The 16,986-nt window shown below is 46.2% G+C and overlaps 4 protein-coding genes across 4 annotated transcripts; 3 read left to right on the top strand and 1 right to left on the bottom strand.

Moving 5' to 3' along the window:
* Positions 1-486: 486 nt before the first annotated feature.
* Positions 487-7,788, top strand: AGABI2DRAFT_220377 (hypothetical protein). The gene is made up of 26 exons (XM_006460308.1): positions 487-773; positions 827-1,000; positions 1,047-1,539; positions 1,632-1,668; positions 1,727-1,809; positions 1,854-2,069; positions 2,122-2,211; positions 2,270-2,445; positions 2,504-2,948; positions 3,010-3,295; positions 3,353-3,636; positions 3,757-3,947; positions 3,997-5,055; positions 5,118-5,348; positions 5,397-5,440; positions 5,487-5,751; positions 5,822-5,998; positions 6,052-6,081; positions 6,134-6,245; positions 6,301-6,325; positions 6,377-6,534; positions 6,582-6,889; positions 6,943-7,106; positions 7,154-7,382; positions 7,439-7,506; positions 7,560-7,788. The coding sequence occupies exons 1-26, from the start codon at positions 688-690 to the stop codon at positions 7,601-7,603; spliced, it is 5,475 nt and encodes a 1,824-aa protein (XP_006460371.1). The 5' UTR covers positions 487-687; the 3' UTR covers positions 7,604-7,788.
* Positions 7,789-7,992: 204 nt separating this feature from the next.
* AGABI2DRAFT_150338 (hypothetical protein) lies at positions 7,993-12,102 on the top strand (the record flags this gene model as incomplete). The annotated part of the gene is made up of 18 exons (XM_006460307.1): positions 7,993-8,218; positions 8,270-8,727; positions 8,779-8,958; positions 9,010-9,076; positions 9,136-9,430; positions 9,490-9,606; positions 9,663-9,877; positions 9,925-10,016; positions 10,071-10,147; positions 10,416-10,496; positions 10,546-10,630; positions 10,678-10,758; positions 10,810-11,000; positions 11,065-11,173; positions 11,229-11,367; positions 11,427-11,507; positions 11,561-11,818; positions 11,873-12,102. 18 exons carry the CDS (start codon positions 7,993-7,995, stop codon positions 12,100-12,102), a joined length of 2,982 nt encoding a protein of 993 aa, XP_006460370.1.
* A 73-nt stretch (positions 12,103-12,175) lies between these two features.
* On the bottom strand, positions 12,176-14,025 carry AGABI2DRAFT_68031 (hypothetical protein; the record flags this gene model as incomplete). The annotated part of the gene is made up of 7 exons (XM_006460306.1): positions 12,176-12,309; positions 12,365-12,455; positions 12,502-12,526; positions 12,577-13,090; positions 13,137-13,327; positions 13,377-13,578; positions 13,638-14,025. The coding sequence occupies 7 exons, from the start codon at positions 14,023-14,025 to the stop codon at positions 12,176-12,178; spliced, it is 1,545 nt and encodes a 514-aa protein (XP_006460369.1).
* A 22-nt stretch (positions 14,026-14,047) lies between these two features.
* Positions 14,048-15,941, top strand: AGABI2DRAFT_192108 (hypothetical protein). The gene is made up of 9 exons (XM_006460305.1): positions 14,048-14,105; positions 14,158-14,254; positions 14,305-15,002; positions 15,053-15,168; positions 15,220-15,303; positions 15,357-15,426; positions 15,481-15,520; positions 15,573-15,595; positions 15,650-15,941. The coding sequence occupies exons 1-9, from the start codon at positions 14,079-14,081 to the stop codon at positions 15,683-15,685; spliced, it is 1,191 nt and encodes a 396-aa protein (XP_006460368.1). The 5' UTR covers positions 14,048-14,078; the 3' UTR covers positions 15,686-15,941.
* The last annotated feature ends 1,045 nt before the right edge of the window (positions 15,942-16,986 follow it).

Raw genomic sequence — 16,986 nt, 5'->3', positions numbered from 1 at the left:
CCTAGTGACATCCACCTCCACAAACCTGGTTCATCTACCTCGGCAATAGACCTCATAGGTCCTGGTCTTTCAGCACCAGACTCACCGTCACTGGACACCTCCGACAGCAGGGTATCTCTTTCTCGCCGGCGCAGCTGGTCGCATAGACCCCTCGAACCGGGACAGGATCCCTTGCGACTAGACCTGGCTCAAAACATATCAACGACAACGCGTTCTGCACCTGTGAAGTATCGCAACGAAGATCCTTTTGGAGATTCACCAACAGAAGACCGCGCCCTTAGAAATTATCCTTATACTGCTGATGTGGTGGGGTATACCAGGCCGACATCCGAGGCCTCGCAGGCAGGGGTCTCGACCGTATCCTTGATCCCGTCGGGTGCTTTCGAGGATAGAGAGGATGACGAGGCTCGTTTGACAAAGGCGAAAACGGGGATATCACAAGGTGATTTGGAGCGGTCTCTTGAAAATTCACGACGACGGACGTTGCGATACAGTATATCTCCTTCCCCACTAAAAAAGACTGGCTCTGTGTTTCGGAATGCATCGCAGAAGTTGAAAAGAATATCCTCAAGGGTGGCAAATCTAGCGGGGAACGGGTTGGAGAACCAGGTCAGGCTAGGAGATGGTGAGGGTGATGAATCGAGGGAGCCCGAGAATAAAGAAGACCAAGAAGAGGATCTCTCCAAGATGCTTCTGTTACGTGGAAGAACATTAGGTTTTTTGGGCTCTGATAGCAGGCTACGGCTGACCCTCTACAAAATGCTCGTCAACCCGTATGCTCTTTTCGCCTGTAGTTGGGTCGCTTTGACTGATTTTGAGGTTACAGTTGGACAGAGCCCATTATACTAATTCTTATAGTCATCAATGCTATCATATTGACCATCCAAGCTTTTCCTTCCCTCACTCTTCCGTCTTCCGATCCACCACTTCCTCCACATATCTCGGGTTATTTTCATACTTGGGAAGATTGGGCGTTGTTTGCCATTTTTTGTTTCTTCACGTAAGTCGTCCGGGCATATTAAGTGGCTCCTACTGACCATCCGTAGTATAGAAGCCTTTGCCCGGATATGCGTGATGGGTTTTCTATTTGATCCCGAAATCAAAATGTCGTCGATGTTCTCGGCACCTTCGTCCGTTGCCACACCATCCGGTCAGGCTTCACTCTCACGCGGTCTGAGTATCACACAACGATTTCGTCGAGCTCAAGATACTCTTCTGAGGCCATTTGCACTCTATCCACGCTCACATATACCAATTCAGGATCCACAAACTCAACACTCTCAAACCCGGTCCCGTCCTCGTGCACAAGCCACATCTGACTATCCTTTGGCAGAGAAAATCCTGAATGCAGTTCAAAGCGCTCATGATGCTATTCGTAATGCACCAGAGAAAACATTTTTATCTCATGCTATGCGTTCGGATAATGATGATTCAATAGCGCTTCCTTTTCGTTTAAGTGTGCAACACATTCACGATAAAGTGAAACGGGGTTTGCCTTACCTGAGGCAAAGCTGGAATCGGATTGATTTCGTTGCTATTGTCAGTTTCTGGATCATGTTTGCATTGGCCACAACAGGGGTGGAACGAGGACGATATCATATTGGACTATTTAGAGCGATGAGCGTGATTAGAACTGCGAGACTTTTGACGATCACATCTGGTACTACAGTGAGTGATTTTTTGAAATTTGCTTTTTACGCATAGATACTGATATATCATGGTATAGACTATCATGCATTCATTGAAGACAGCGAGACCTCTGCTCACGAGTGTCGCGTATTTCGTCATTTTTGCCATATTGCTGTTCTCGTGAGTGCAATTTCCGTTTCAAAGCTGCGTTTGCTGAACGGCAGACCAGGATTATTGGTGTTCAGTCCTTCAAAGGTTCTCTTCGGCGCACATGTGTCCTCAGCAGTACATTAGGCGAAGGCAATATCACACTTAATCAACAATTCTGTGGAGGGTATATTGATACAAATACCCTTCAGCCTATAGGATTCATACAAGCGAATGGTGAAAATGCATCAGCGACTAAAGGGTATATTTGTCCCCTTGGTCAAGTTTGTCAAGTATGGTTGCATGCTATCTATACAATCATCCGTTGATGCGCACCTTTTACAGGAGTCGACCAATCCACAAGATGATATTGAAAGTTTCGATGCAGTTTGGTATGCTGCTTTGCAAGTTGTCATTACAGCCACAGCCAATGGGGTGAGTAGCGCGTTAAGCCATACGATAAAAATACTCAAGGATCCGCTTCCTAAACTAGTGGACGCCCTTGATGTACGCTATGATTGACTCGGAGTTTTTTGCTTCCTGCTTTTTCTTCATCATTTGCGTTGTCGTCTTAAATTTCTGGTTGATCAACTTGTTTGTGGCTGTGATCACAAACACGTTCGCGGCGATACGTTCTGAAACCAAGAAGAGTGCATTCGGTGCTGCACCGTAAGTTTACATGACATCAATATATCCGCTGATCATTCTTAGACTATTATTGTGACAGTCTGGTGCCTGTGAATCAAGATGATCAGGATGAAGCTTGGGATGGGAGTCCTCGCGCTATCTACCGGAATCGCAATTGGGCTAAAATCATTTATGACCACACCCGGTGGTGCTGGGTTCTTCTGGCACTCGCATCTCTTGTTCTCCAAGCTACTCGTGAAGTTCACCTATCACCCACGCATCTTGATGTCATGTTTTACGGTGAGCTGGGCATCACGATCGCGTTCGACGTAGAAATCATCATTCGGATACTCGCGACCTTACCCACTTGGCGGGACTTTTGGATTAAGGGAAGGAATGTATTAGATTTGGGTCTCGCGATCGGGTGCAGTGTGATACAGATTCCCGCTATCCGAAACAGTGATGTCTACGAGTGGTTCACGATCTTGCAATTGGCGAGATTCTACAGGGTGATATTAGAAATTCCTAGGATGAAACCGTTGTTGGTTAGTTCTCAGTGCTCCTGGCCAATTACGTTTTACTGAATCACAATAATTCTTTCCTCAGCTAGCAGTTTTTGGGAACCTCTATGGTCTTGCTAATATGTCACTGTTCCTCATCTTGATCAACTACATTTCGGCCCTTGTCGCCGTGCAGCTGCTCAGGGGAGATTTTAAAAAGGATGATACCACCAATTTCGGAGAGTTGTTTAATGCATTCCTAGCTATATGGCAGGTATTCTCTTCCGAGGACTGGACCAGTGTCTTATACGGCGCTGCGAGTGCGGAACTTCACTTGGGTCAGGCTCTCGTCGTGATCGTGTTCATGGCATCATGGATGCTATTTTCTAACTGTAAGCTTTTCTTTGCACCTATACTTCTTACAAATCTCCTAATTACCTTGCGTGTAGTCATCGTTTTGCAAATGTTCATTGCTGTCATAAACGAGAACTTTCAAGTAGCCGAGGAAGCGAAGAAATCGGAACAAGCCAGCAAGTTCTGGGCTACACGAAATGCGAGAGAGGGAAAACCAACGTGGATGAGAGTATTGAACCCATATCGGTGGTTCAAGGCCAATCCAGTGACGGTGAGGGTAGATGAACTACCCAGTGGGTTGGTCCTACCGATGCAGAAGAATCTGGTTGTAGGGTATGGAAATAACGCGAATGTGAGTGGTGCTGCGAGCGCAAGTACCGTGAACGTTGCCGGGCTCAGTGGAACCGAAAGGTTACTGGACGGTGAGGGGTCGGAGAAAACTGCAAGACCAAAGGTAAATGTCATTATACTTCGTCAGCATAATTCTGACCCAGAACAGCGGAAAATAACTTCTCGCAAATTCAAGCCTGGTCATTTTTCCACTAAATCTCTCAGTGCTTTGGAGAAACTCTTTGCGGGGGAAACCATGCACACCAATGATATTCCATTAGCAACACTACGGCATGCAAGGCAACCACAAGCAGAGCCTCAAATTGGTACACATGTTCAAGAAGAGGTTGAGCGATACTTGTAAGCATTTCACCTCCTTAGTTGTACGGGTAATAATCGATACACTCAGGGAACTCTTGACACTTGTTCATTCTGAACAAAATGCTGTTGTTGATGACCTTGAGGATGAAATCAAAGAGCGCCGGGCTCTCAAAGCTGATTTCATTCAAGACCATCCGACATATGACAAAGTCATCTGGGTCATCTCGCAGAAGAATTGGATACGTAGATTATGCCAACGCGTCGTCCGACCAGCCCGTGGAGAACGTATCTTCGGGACACCGCATTCACCTATCGCTCATCCTATATTTCAACTACTCATCTTACTCACGGTCATTGGTGGCATCATCGTTGAGGGCATTTCTACCCCTCTGTATAGGCGCGACTACTATGCTGAACACGGATTCATTCGTGGGTCGTGGTTCGACATTGCAGAAGCGACCTTCGGTTTCATCCTCTTTCTGGAATTTGTGATTAAAGTCGTCGCCGACGGTTTCGTCTGGACACCCAACGCATATTTGCGAAGTATATGGAATATTCTAGATTTTTTGATCATGGTCGGCGTCATCGTGAATGTGACCACCGGTCTGATTTTTGTTGGCGGGTTGACGAGATTAACGAGGTCGCTGAAGGCTCTTCGAGCGCTCCGGCTGATTACACTCATTGATCGTATGCGGAACACCTTCCAGTCTCTCATCATCTCCGGGGCCATTCGGATTCTGGATGCCGCGGTACTCGCGATCTTGTACATGATTCCCTATGCCGTCTGGGGTCTGAATATCTTCGCAGGTAGAATGCGGTCCTGCAACGATGACGGTGTTAACAACATGGCAGAGTGCATCGGTGAATTCGAGAATGCCGTTGTGGGGGATTCATTTGGGTACATGGTCCCTCGAGTGTGGAATAATCCTTCGCCGTCGACATCATTCTCATTCGATTCTTTCAAAGCCAGTTTCTTGATCCTGTTCGAGATTGTATCTTTGGAGGGCTGGACAGACGTAATGTTTACTGCCACATCTATCACGGGGAAAGATCAACAGCCTCAGAAGAATGCATCTCAAGCGAATGCGATCTTCTTTCTAATCTACAACTTACTCGGCGGTGTTGTTATTTTGACCCTCTTCGTCAGGTACTTCCTGTTTCTCTCGGTTTTCTGATGTGACACTAAAAATCGTTGTCTACTGCCCACAGCATCATTATCGGGAACTTCAGTTCCAAAACTGGTTCTGCATTACTGACGCAGCCTCAACGCGAGTGGATCGACCTGCAAAAGTTGTTTAAAAGACAAAAACCCTCTAAGCGACCTCCGCATAGACCTATAAACAAGTTCCGGGCTTGGTGCTATGACCGAGCAGTGCATAAACGTGGGTTGTGGTCGAAAGGAATGACGTTGCTATTCGTTTTGCATATCATAGCCCTCATGTAAGTTGTGACCACAACTAGCTCGCTGTCGATGCTAACGAAATTCAGGACGCAGACATTCCCGTCCAACAAAGTTGTAGAATTTTTGCGCAGTGAGTAATAATTAACAGCGACAAACATGTACTAATCGGATTGCAGATGATTTTTTTTTGGTGCTGATGCTCATTTACCTTATTGATATTGCTGTGCGGTGGCATGGACTTGGCTGGAAAAGCTTCCGGGCTAATGGATGGAACCTCTTTGACATCGTTGTTGCTTTTGGCAGTTTCGTTACCACCCTCATCGTGCGATCTGGATCGACGAGCTTTTTGGTCCAGCAGTTACAGAAGCTGTTTCTTGTCAGCATTGCATTCAAACTAGTGCAACGAGCAAATAGCCTGAACATGTTGTTCAAAACTGCCGTGTACGTGCACTGCCTTTCGTTTTGCCTCGTGTCTGAGCTAATTGTTGACTCAAAATTTGAATATGATCAGTTCTAGTCTACCAGTCATCCTGAGTTTGCTTGGTCTTTGGTTGATATTGTTCCTCTTCTTCGGAATTTTAAATGTCGAAGTGTTTGGTTTGACTAAATGGGGAAACGGGGAGAGCAGAAACCAAAATTACTCGTCTTTAGGGTCAGCTATTGTTATGCTGGCCTTCATGAGTGCTGGGTATCTATTCTCTTCGGGTCTTCACCGAGATTTGAGCTGACTTATCTTATCAGCGAGGGTTGGAATGGCTACATGCACGATTTGTAAGAAGATGATCGTTCGAGTGGATTGGACATTGATTTGACGTTATCGTAGCGACCTAACATATCCCCGGTGCACGAATTCTCCTGGCCGTGAATCAGAGTCAGACTGCGGTAGCACCGCATGGGCTTTTGCATTGTTTATAGCTTGGAATCTTCTGAGCATGGTACGAATTTTGTATTCATCGGAATTGGTCCAAACCTAACGAACGGGACAATCAGTACATATTTGTCAACATGTTTACTGGTAAGCAACAACTTTCTCATCTCTATTTGACAGCTTCCAAACCTTTGATAGGTGTGGTTGTTGAGAGTTTCTCCTATGTGTTCCAAGCTTCTGGGCGCGGTGCCAAATCGATATCCCGCGAGCAGATGCGTGCGTTCAAGAAGCTCTGGGCCGAATATGCAAACCCCAAAGGCTATCTCGAACAACGGCATTTTGGCGCCTTCTTCTATGTAAGTGTTCAGTAGTTTATTTAAGAATCACCTCAAGTTTTCTTCAGCGTTTGAGTGGGGCTTTTGAAGTGAAAATATATCCCACGGAACTCAGTATCCCCAATATCAAAGCTGGTTGTACGAGGCCCCCCGTAACGAATGATCATCCCTGTGGTTACCAAACGCTCGACCTCGCAAATCTTGCAAAAACACTGGACAAGATGGATCAAGTTGCTATCAGGAAGCGTAAAGCCACTTTTAACAGACTATATCATGAAGCCATCATCTCCCATCGCCCTGGTATTGGAATTACGTTCACGGACACACTGTTGTTACTCGCCCACCATAAACTCATTGTTGACGCCGACGCCTTGGTGTGAGTGTCTCTGCACCCCTATTACGCAGCTCAAAAATTCATCTTGTCAACAGGTTTGAAGATCTTGTAGTCAGAGCGGAAGTTAATAAGGTGGTAAACGACCTAGTTAATTTGGATAGAGTCCGTTCCCTGCTTATGACTATCTCCCAACGCCGTTGGTTCCTTGCTACTCTTGAGCAGAAGAAAGCTAGTAATCGTATCGATCGTGCTACTCGAGGTGCGAATGATTGTTGCCTATTGTTCCATATCTCACCATGGATATAGCTATACCTTCCATATTTGTCGAGGCTTTGCCAGAGTCACCCTTCGATTCGACAAAAGATATCGCCAGTGTTGGAATCATGACTCCCCCCTTGAGCAGCCCAATTCCTGGTGACTTTAGATTTAACACTGCCGACGTTTCATTCTCTCCAGATGGCTCCAGACTTCAAAGGAGTAGCAGGAGAAACAGCGATTTCAGCATGTTCGCCATGGATATCCCTTTCAGATCACCGTAGGTCTTCTAGGCAGTTCATGAAAAAGATTTCATTTAAGTTTTTCATTTTACAGCCGAGCATCCATCAACGTAGATGATCCTCAAGATATTGTTATGTCGATGCAAAACTCCCGGTGGGGAGGTAAGCCCTCATTACTGAGGCGAGAATGATGGTAAATTGACTTATACTTCCAGATCTTATGCGAACTGCTGCAGAAGAAGAAACCGATAGACGATAGACTTATTTTTATTATGTTTTTTCGCCAGCATCACATTGCTTCCGATCATATACCCGTCGCACACTTTCAATGGACTTCACAATGGTTCAAGGACGCTATTAATTTCATGTGTGTTGCTTGTAATCTAGTAGCATTAAATGTATTTAGTCCGGACTGGAATAATCGCAATTCGGAATTTTTATGAGTTCCCTGATTCTGCCAGTGTCCGTCGCAACTCCATGAATACTGTTATTAGCTGGATTCACCAATGAGGCAGAGCGAGGCAATCAGGCTACTTTTCGACTTACTTCCCGGGCAAATAAACAAGTGTATTCAAATGACAACTCCCGGTAATCAAATAATCATTTCAGTACTCTGGAACTACCTTCTCCTCTCGTGCGGTGCTAGTAATGCACCTGTACCTCGGCAACGACCCTCGTACCTTGTACCTGATAACTGATGAAAAAGATGAAATCCTAGGTCGACCACGCCGTGCGCTTGTATTTCGTGAAGGTCAGGGGAAATCTCAAGTAGTTGTGGAATTTCTTCCGACAAGAGAGGTCAATCAAAACAGCCTCGTCAAACTTACGACAAGGACGGTGAAAGGTTGCTTGGGCTTAATATCCATTGACAATGGTCTGTTCTTTTAAATCAAAACGTCCTGTAGAAAGTATTGACTACCGACAGATATATTCCTTGCCGTCGTGACTAGTGCGACAGAAGTTGGGAACACTCGACCATCTACCATTTCACCGGAATCAGTCGCGAGAATACACGAAGTCGGCTTCTACAGTATAACGTCTGCTACATGGGATGATCCTCTTCTCAATGAGTCTACCCTTGGACCTGAAGCCATTGATACTGCATTTAGAGAAAATTACAAGAGTAGTCCCGTGTTTGAACACCCTTGCATGCCATTGACCAAGATCATGTCGTCTGGGACGTTCTACTATGCCCTAGAGCCGACTTGGGATCTGTCCTCAAGACTTGCGGTACGATTGGCACGAGACGCAGCATCATCCAGAGACATTGGCATTTTTGACGAGCGTTTCGTATGGAACGAATACATCCTTCGGAGTCTATTAGATTTTCGGGAAAGGTTGGATTTTTACGAGCGAGAAGAATTGGACCGGTGTCAATTTCTGGTACGCAGGAGCATTTATGTACTTCTGAGGTGCTGGCTCAAGCTACTTCAGATTCTTGCAATTCAAGGATATGTAGGGGTTTTCCAGATGCCCTTGCGCGCTCCTCCTACCGATGGAAGTCCTACAATTGCTACCCTAGCACTGATATCTCGCCTGGGTTGGAAACGGGCCGGAACGCGATTCAACACTCGTGGAGTCGATGATGATGGCAATTGTGCTAACTTTGTGGAGGTAAGCTATCAATTTAAATCTAGAGGTCGGCGGCATCTGAGCCTCCATCAGACCGAGACAGTGTTTAGCACTGACTCACACTGCATTAGTTATGTACAAGTTCGGGGAAGTATCCCATGTATGTATCTCGGCTGTTCAATATATATGCTCGAACTGTTGAACAAATCCCTGTTGCAGTGTTTTGGGAACAACAAGGACTGCAGACCTTTGGCCAGCGCATACAAATAACCCGGCCGCATGCATCTCAACCCGCCTTTGAACGTCATCTAGCGCATCTGATGGAAGAATATGGATCAATCCATGCCATTAACCTACTCGGGATGAAGGAGAACGAGGCTCTGCTCACAAATTCATACGCGAGACACTTACAAACGGCCAAGAGCGCTTTGGGTGACGACTTAGGGATTACTCACTTTGATTTTCACAATGCTGTGAGGATTGGTGGCCACGAGGACGTAATAGGGAATCTACCGTGAGTGCACGACTGATTTTTACATCTAATCTCCCCTTTTCGTTCTCACTTTTGTATAGAAGAATCGAGAGCATTAGCGACAATATTGATAGGTTTGGTTACTCGATGTGTGATGCATCCACCGATGAGATTATCACTGAGCAGAAAGGTGTATTCCGAACGAACTGCCTTGACTGGTATGTGGGTATCTCTATCTTTGCCGTAGCGCAACCTAATTATTTATTGTGTACAGTTTAGATCGGACCAACTTCGTCCAAGATATCTTATCAAAAACTACCCTAGAACAATATCTCGCTCTGGTTCGTCGTGAATGGTTGGCTTCAATTCAATTGTGGTCGTCCCACCGAGAGTTGTGGGCCGAAAATGGAGATGCACTCTCGAGAATATATGCTGGTACAGGTGCTCTCAACACGAGTTTTACTAGAAGTGGGAAACGAACGCTGGCTGGTATGTGATAGATAATTCAAAGGAACAATAATTTAATCCACTTGAAGGCGTTTTGTCCGACGCAACCAAGAGCGTTTCTCGTGCTTACATCAACAACTTCCAGGACAAAGGGAAGCAAGTAGCCATAGACATGTTTCTTGTGCGTCGCCTGGCAAGAAACCTTCTTATATCATTTATCACTATCGTCACATAGGGCAATCTCAGTGACCAAAGACAAGTTACTATCTTCGATCCTATACATGATACGGTCCATGAATCACTAAATAGAAGGCAAGCATAAAGTTATGTCTTCTGCGCTTCAAGCCATAATTTGAATCAGATGGACCGAATACTCTACAATCAAGAGTGCCACTTTAATGATCGGTACATGGAATCTTAATGGCCGGGTAAGCGTTCAGGTTCCCAACTTATGTACAAGCTTATATTCACTTTGTCCAGATAACCTCAGAGTCACTGATTCCTTGGTTGTTCCCTCGGAATGGGCAGGATGAGTGCGTAATCACTTGGGTTCGGGGGGACGGCTATTTATCAGTTTTAGGCCGGATATGATTGTACTTGGATTCCAGGAAATCGTCCCATTGACTGCTCAACAAATTCTCCAGACGGACCCCGAGAAACGGTGTGTCCCTCAACGTCTCTTTGCATAAACACAATTGACTCTGTCGTAGGCGGCTCTGGGAAAAAAAAGTAATGGACAATATTGAAAGAAATCCCGAAAGGAAATCCCGATATGTTCTACTCCGAAGCGAACAGGTATGGCAAGACAAAATTTATTTCCAAGTCGCTAATTTGTTATATAGCTTGTCGGGACAGCACTTTTTGTCATTGTGAAAGAGGAATTGACATCTGTTATCCGTAATGTTGAAGGGGCAACGCGAAAGGTTCCAACATCCCTTGTTACGACGCCCTAAACTAATAAAAAGATTTACTAGACAGGGCTCCGAGGAATGTCAGGAAACAAGGGCGCAGTTGGAATTCGTCTAGACTATCATGATACTAATTTCTGCTTTTTGACTGCTCACCTTGCTGCGGGCCACGCGAACGTGGAGGAACGAAATGCAGATTATCGAACGATTTCTAATGGTCTACATTTCCAGAAAGGAAAGACGATATCAAGCCATGAGTGAGTGATTGCCACATCTAAACGTCTGAGGGATTTGTTTCTCATTTGACTGTCCTTGTGTTAGAAATGTCATCTGGCTCGCTGATACTAATTACAGAATTGATATGGAAAATGCTGAAGTACGAGCGTATGCTGAAGCAGATGACTTGGATCCTCTTTATTCTGCAGACCAGGCAAGTAACTTATCATGGATCATTGAATGAGGCCAGTGCTGAACTTTTCGCTTAGCTTCAACATGCCATGGATACCGGTGACGCATTTAGCGGTTACGAAGAAGGACCGCTATTATTTCGACCAACGTATCGTTATGACTTGGGCACGGATGTCTACGATACGAGTGAAAAAATGCGCATCCCTGCATGGACAGGTAAATCTCCTTGTTTATTGTTCAAGTGCCACGGAGTTGATTCCATATGTTTGAGAAAGACAGGATTTTGTATCGTGGACCGGCTCTTGATCTTACTGTATATTCTAGAGCTGAATTGAGAGGCTCCGATCACAAACCAGGTAAGTAGGATACCAACTCACCTTGTCATCAACGACATTGATGGGTGGGTCAGTATTTGGCATATTCAAGGCCGATATACGAGTTGTCGACACGGTGAAAAAGGCTGCTCTTTCTCAATTATTACTTGAAAGCATCGTCAGCACAAAACCAGGAGAGAATCTAGATGAAAAATTATCCAGGATAGCTCTACCAAAGACAGTTGGTGAACGTGAGTTTTTTTTTGTTTTGTTATATCGCGTAACTGCAGTGTCTCAATGTTCATTAGTTCCAGCTCCAAGCACCGATGAGAAGGCATGGTGGGATACTCCGGGTGAGGCTTATATTCTTTTGACGACGTTGTGTGATCACTAAGCCAACTTCGTAGACGGGCCTGGCGGTGTGGTCTCCATCACTGAAATACAACACATGAATCTCACTCGCCGGGGTAATCCTTTCGAATCACCGATTGAATCACCGTTATCTGCGTCACCTACAACCTCCGATGAAGAATTATACAACTCAGCGCTGGCATTACAAGTACCGTTGGTGCCAGTTCCAGTTGGTGCCAGAAGGCCACCACCTCCACCACCTCGGTCATCATCAGGAAAGGATTAAAGTAAGAACCTCGGGGTAATATTACTGTAATAGCAAGAAAAAATAATTCGATACACGAATACAGGGGAGGATTTTAAATTAGGCCTTGCTTCTTCAAGTCTTCATAGGTCTTGCGGTTATACACATTACCCTCGGTATCTTCGAGTTCTTCCATTGTTTCTTGCTCGAAAATCTCGTGACGACCTTCTTGCTTGAGTTTTTCGGCAACTAGGAAGAACGATGAGGGCTAGGGTTCATAAATGATACGAGGCTATATGCTTACGGGCCAGGGCATCCTCGATACGCGTGATCTCGTGGAAGTGTTTTGTATTAGGGAGACCAAGGGCACGCATTCCAAAAGCATGGCGAGACTCCTATGACTATGTTTAGCTATTGTACTTGCTCGTTGATGGGACATACTTGAAAGTGACGATCAAAGTTTTTCCTAGGCAAAAGTAATCAGTCATAGTTGTCTTGCACACTGCAGATGCTCACCTTCCCATATAGACGTGATCTGAGCAAATCTCACATCTGTACTCCACCCCGAGTCCATGGAGTTTGTATAGCCAATATGGAATGGGCTTTCCATCCCAACCGAGTGGTAACTTGAGGGGATTATAGATCCTTTCCTCTTCCTCCTCTTCCTCCGCGGCGCCGTCTTTAGCAGCAGCCGCGGGTGGAGGAGGATTGGCCTGATCGAGAAGCTCTTGTTCACGCTCTCGGGCAGTAAGCGAAAACCTTCGCTCTACGTTGGATTTTGTTTCATTAATGACAGGTGCCAAGATTACCAATAAGGCCGTGGCCATGTACGTATAGTATGCAGCATTTCTTATCCGCAGTTTAGCAGCTGATGGTGCGCTGGCTTGACTTGCATTTGAACCGGGCATAGGCGAGCCGTTGGGGTTTTTGGGCGGCTCACCCGCGGCTGCTTGCTTGTTCATCGCTTTGATGTGTTTTTTGGATGAAAGATGGGCGTCGTACACTGTTTGTTTGGCGTAATGTTTTTGGCCTGAGAGGGTTAGTATGAGAAGCAATTGAACTGAGGAGACACTCACAAGCGGCGCACCAAATCCCATTCCCGTTTATTGGCGCATTCTCTATCACATCATCCCACTCGGGCAGCTCTTTCGCGTCCCATTTCTGTTCAAACTGCGAAATTAACTGGTTTTGTTGACTTTCAACGTCCATGAGCGGCTGCGTCCGTTTTGTGAAGGAAAGCAGGTAATTGTACAAGTCCTTGATATAACTGGAACGTGTTAGAGTGTGCACGGGGCATCTGAGTGGTAAAGACTCACGACTCGTACTGCCGAGAAAAGCGAGTGTCTTTGGGAATGTCCTGGTGAACGAGGGTACCTTCCTCTGGTAAAAGAAGATCAAGGTATTGGAGGTATGCCGGTCGCTTGTCTATGCCTTTCAGATTTGTGTAGGCGACGTGGTTCGCGTAGAGGTCACAGTATTTGCCGTAGGCCTCTTCACCGGAGAACATGAGTGAGATGGCTGCCGGTGCAACGGGTGAGTAGGTGAGAATGGGCTATTACGGGGGAACAGAGACGCACGATCCTCCTCGCCAAAGTCGTCTTCTTCCTGGCCGGGTTCATCCAGAAACGAGGCCAGCTCCAGGTCAATTCCTGGAGCAGAATCAGGATACTTGTTGTGGTGTTCCTGTATTTTTACCAACCGCGAGTAGAAATCCGAGAGGTCATCGGACTGCTGGGGGGCCGAGAGGGGGGCTAGTTCAGCGTTTCTGGTGTCTTGGTCGGCATAGAGGTGGTTGAGGGCGGTTGTTCTGTCGGTGATGCGGTCGAGGACCTGTGAGGCCCTGTGCTCGTTCTGGAGACGGCGGTCGTGTGCAGCGGGGGGCCTGGAGAGGAGGCCGTAGAGGGCGCGCTGGAAATGTTCGATTTCCTCGTGCGTCTGGCGCTGGAGTTCGAAGACGGAGTCCATGGCAGAGACGCTCCTTTTTCGAACTCCGCTCTTCTTCACCCACCACCGCAAAAATGGCCGGAATCAACGCTGGAGACGAGGTGTGTTGGTTTCGCTGCTCACCTACCTCGCTCACCTTTTTTTCTTTTGCAGAAACTCGTGTTCGAGTCCTCAGAGGCCGTCTCTGTCGTCGCCACGTTCGACGACCTCGCCCTCAAGGAAGACCTTCTCCGCGGCATCTACGCGTACAGTAAACAACTCGGTTTTTATTCCCCTGCATTCTCACTCACCCTACCTCAGACTTTGAAAAACCCTCCGCCATCCAGCAGCGCGCCATCCTCCCCATCACACAAGGTCGCGACGTCATTGCCCAAGCCCAGTCCGGTACCGGTAAAACCGCAACCTTTTCCATCTCCATCCTCCAGTCCATCGATGTCACCGTCCGCGAAACACAGGCCCTCGTCCTCTCCCCCACCCGCGAACTCGCAACCCAGATCCAGTCCGTCGTGCTCGCACTGGGTGACTACATGAATGTCCAGTGCCATGCCTGCATCGGCGGAACGTCCATAGGCGAAGACATCAGAAAACTCGAGTATGGCCAGCACGTTGTCTCTGGGACACCCGGTCGTGTCTTTGACATGATCAGGCGCCGCAGTTTACGGACACGAAACATCAAAATGCTCGTCCTTGATGAAGCCGACGAGCTCCTCAACAAGGGCTTCAAAGACCAAATTTACGACGTCTATCGCTACCTCCCTCCTGCTACCCAGGTAGTCCTTCTGAGTGCCACGCTTCCGTATGACGTGCTGGAGATGACCACCAAATTCATGACGGACCCTATCCGGATCCTCGTCAAGCGTGATGAACTGACACTCGAGGGTATAAAACAATTCTTCGTCGCAGTAGAAAAGGAGGACTGGAAGTTTGATACCCTCTGCGATCTTTATGACACCCTGACCATCACTCAAGCTGTCATCTTCTGCAACACTCGTCGCAAGGTATGCCGCGCTCTTTGTTCTTGTGCCGTAGCATTAAATGCACTTCTCAGGTTGACTGGCTGACTGAAAAAATGCGTGCTTCAAACTTCACGGTATCGTCGATGCACGGTGACATGGTCCAAAAAGAACGTGACGCTATCATGGCCGAATTCCGGAGTGGTACATCGTACGTTGGAGGAAGATCATTATTGTGCATCAACTAATTCTTCACTTAAAGACGGGTCTTGATTACCACCGACGTTTGGGCTCGTGGGATTGACGTGCAGCAGGTTTCCCTGGTTATTAATTATGATCTTCCTGCGTGAGCTCATCCCTTTGGCCTGCTATGAACTATCTAAGGGTATCTATACACAGCAACCGTGAAAACTATATCCATAGGATTGGTCGATCAGGTCGTTTCGGCCGCAAGGGTGTAGCCATCAACGTGAGTTGTTTAGTCATCTCAAGGGATGCGACTTTTTTCAAACTTGACTTATAGTTCGTGACCGTCGATGATGTTCGTATCCTTCGCGATATCGGTAAGTTTATCTGGCTGATGTCATAACAACTCGAACTCATGCTGTTGAAAAGAACAATTCTATAGCACTCAAATTGTGCGTCACTACCCCTTTGTGTCACTAGGTTGCTGACTTTTTTTATTATTACAGGATGAAATGCCTGTCAATGCTGCCGAGTTAATCTAGGTTGGTTATTCTATAGACGATGTAATCATCTTCCTTTCTTGCTGTATCCCGTCATCGCCGGCCAATTTGTGTTCACTCACTCGTATTTACCGTTTTATCATGTAATGTATAGCTTTCATGGCCGGCGCGCATCATCAATCTGGCATGTCCAAGGTCATTCATAACTAGGGGTGAACAAATGGTTCTGCGTATGTTTGATGACCGGGGGCGTTTGGCCCTATACACGGGTTTGTGAAACTGTGAGTCTCTAAACATCGAAGCTCTGGTTATTGTTTCTCGTTCGAAAACCCTGAGTCACGAAATACGTATCTTTCTCTATGGCAAGGTTAATCTTCCGTTTTGTCGGGAAAACAGCTGGTTGGCGGACTTTGAGATATTTGGAATAAGAAACTAATAAATCAAAGGAAGACTCAATCGATGACGGGTGGCACGAGTGGTAAATTTCAACAAACAAAAGAATTGGGGTGAAGATTTCTTTTGAGGACAGAAACCGAGGACGGAAATTTATATATATATTGCAGCACATCACTTTGGGGCGGGAAACATACAGGGACGTGGAGAAGGACAAAAGAAAACGTGTTTTTGAGCCTATACACCGAAATATTACATCTTATACTTGCAGTTGCTACAATGCATCTTATCAATTTGGCACAGTGCACTACGTAGGTAGTAAGATCACCCGTTAACTTTTGTTCCCGCGATAATGTAAGGTTGGGCGCTATGGAGCGCTCCGAAAACGTGGCCTGAAAAGAAAATTAGACTCAGGTTCTGAGTATATGTTACTGTTGCTCGAGGGGATCGGAAGGTTCATGGATAATGAACACCCTGAGCAGACTTAACAAATGTTATGTAAAATAAGAGTCGACATACAGGCTCTTAGGGCGGGTGATATAGATATCCTGTGATATCCCTGGATTGAAGAGACACGAGAAATTAGGTTCAGCCTCGTTGAGAGGTGCACATCTACGCATATGTATCATACTACACTATATTCGAATCTATGTCGACTTCAATGAGTTCTTCGATCAGGGAACATCCCTGTTTTCTTATTCCCCGACAACGTCTCGGTGATATATTACATTAATTGTGGCATTTTTGTGATTTATAACAAGGTCAAAGGTGTATAGTATCAATATACATATATACTTCACAAGCCAGCGATGTGGTGCTGATATAGGCTTTACCTGACTTGGGTATCTCTGACGCAATGTGTAGTATAAAGTGTAAGGCTGAATCCATGTTGTAGCAATTTTGTAGCCTCGTTGTCATTTCATTGGAATCTGCGACACGCATGGAACAGA

The sequence above is a fragment of the Agaricus bisporus genome (assembly GCF_000300575.1).
Source record: "Agaricus bisporus var. bisporus H97 unplaced genomic scaffold AGABI2scaffold_4, whole genome shotgun sequence".
In the NCBI taxonomy this organism is placed as follows: Eukaryota; Fungi; Basidiomycota; class Agaricomycetes; order Agaricales; family Agaricaceae; genus Agaricus; species Agaricus bisporus.
Note: the sequence above shows the minus strand (reverse complement) of the source record. Positions and strands in the feature narration are given on the sequence as shown.

What these genes read in the sequence shown, in the direction of transcription:
- AGABI2DRAFT_220377 (XM_006460308.1), top strand. Translation starts at nt 688, where the DNA reads ATGCTTCTGTTACGTGGAAGAACATTAGGTTTTTTGGGCTCTGATAGC. An exon ending in TTACAGCCACAGCCAATGGG is followed by an intron (nt 2,212 to 2,269) that starts GTGAGTAGCGCG and finishes TTCCTAAACTAG; the next exon opens with TGGACGCCCTTGATGTACGC. An exon ending in CTGGCCTTCATGAGTGCTGG is followed by an intron (nt 5,999 to 6,051) that starts GTATCTATTCTC and finishes TTATCTTATCAG; the next exon opens with CGAGGGTTGGAATGGCTACA.
- AGABI2DRAFT_192108 (XM_006460305.1), top strand. Translation starts at nt 14,079, where the DNA reads ATGGCCGGAATCAACGCTGGAGACGAG. An exon ending in TCTGCAACACTCGTCGCAAG is followed by an intron (nt 15,003 to 15,052) that starts GTATGCCGCGCT and finishes TGCACTTCTCAG; the next exon opens with GTTGACTGGCTGACTGAAAA. An exon ending in GCAAGGGTGTAGCCATCAAC is followed by an intron (nt 15,427 to 15,480) that starts GTGAGTTGTTTA and finishes CTTGACTTATAG; the next exon opens with TTCGTGACCGTCGATGATGT.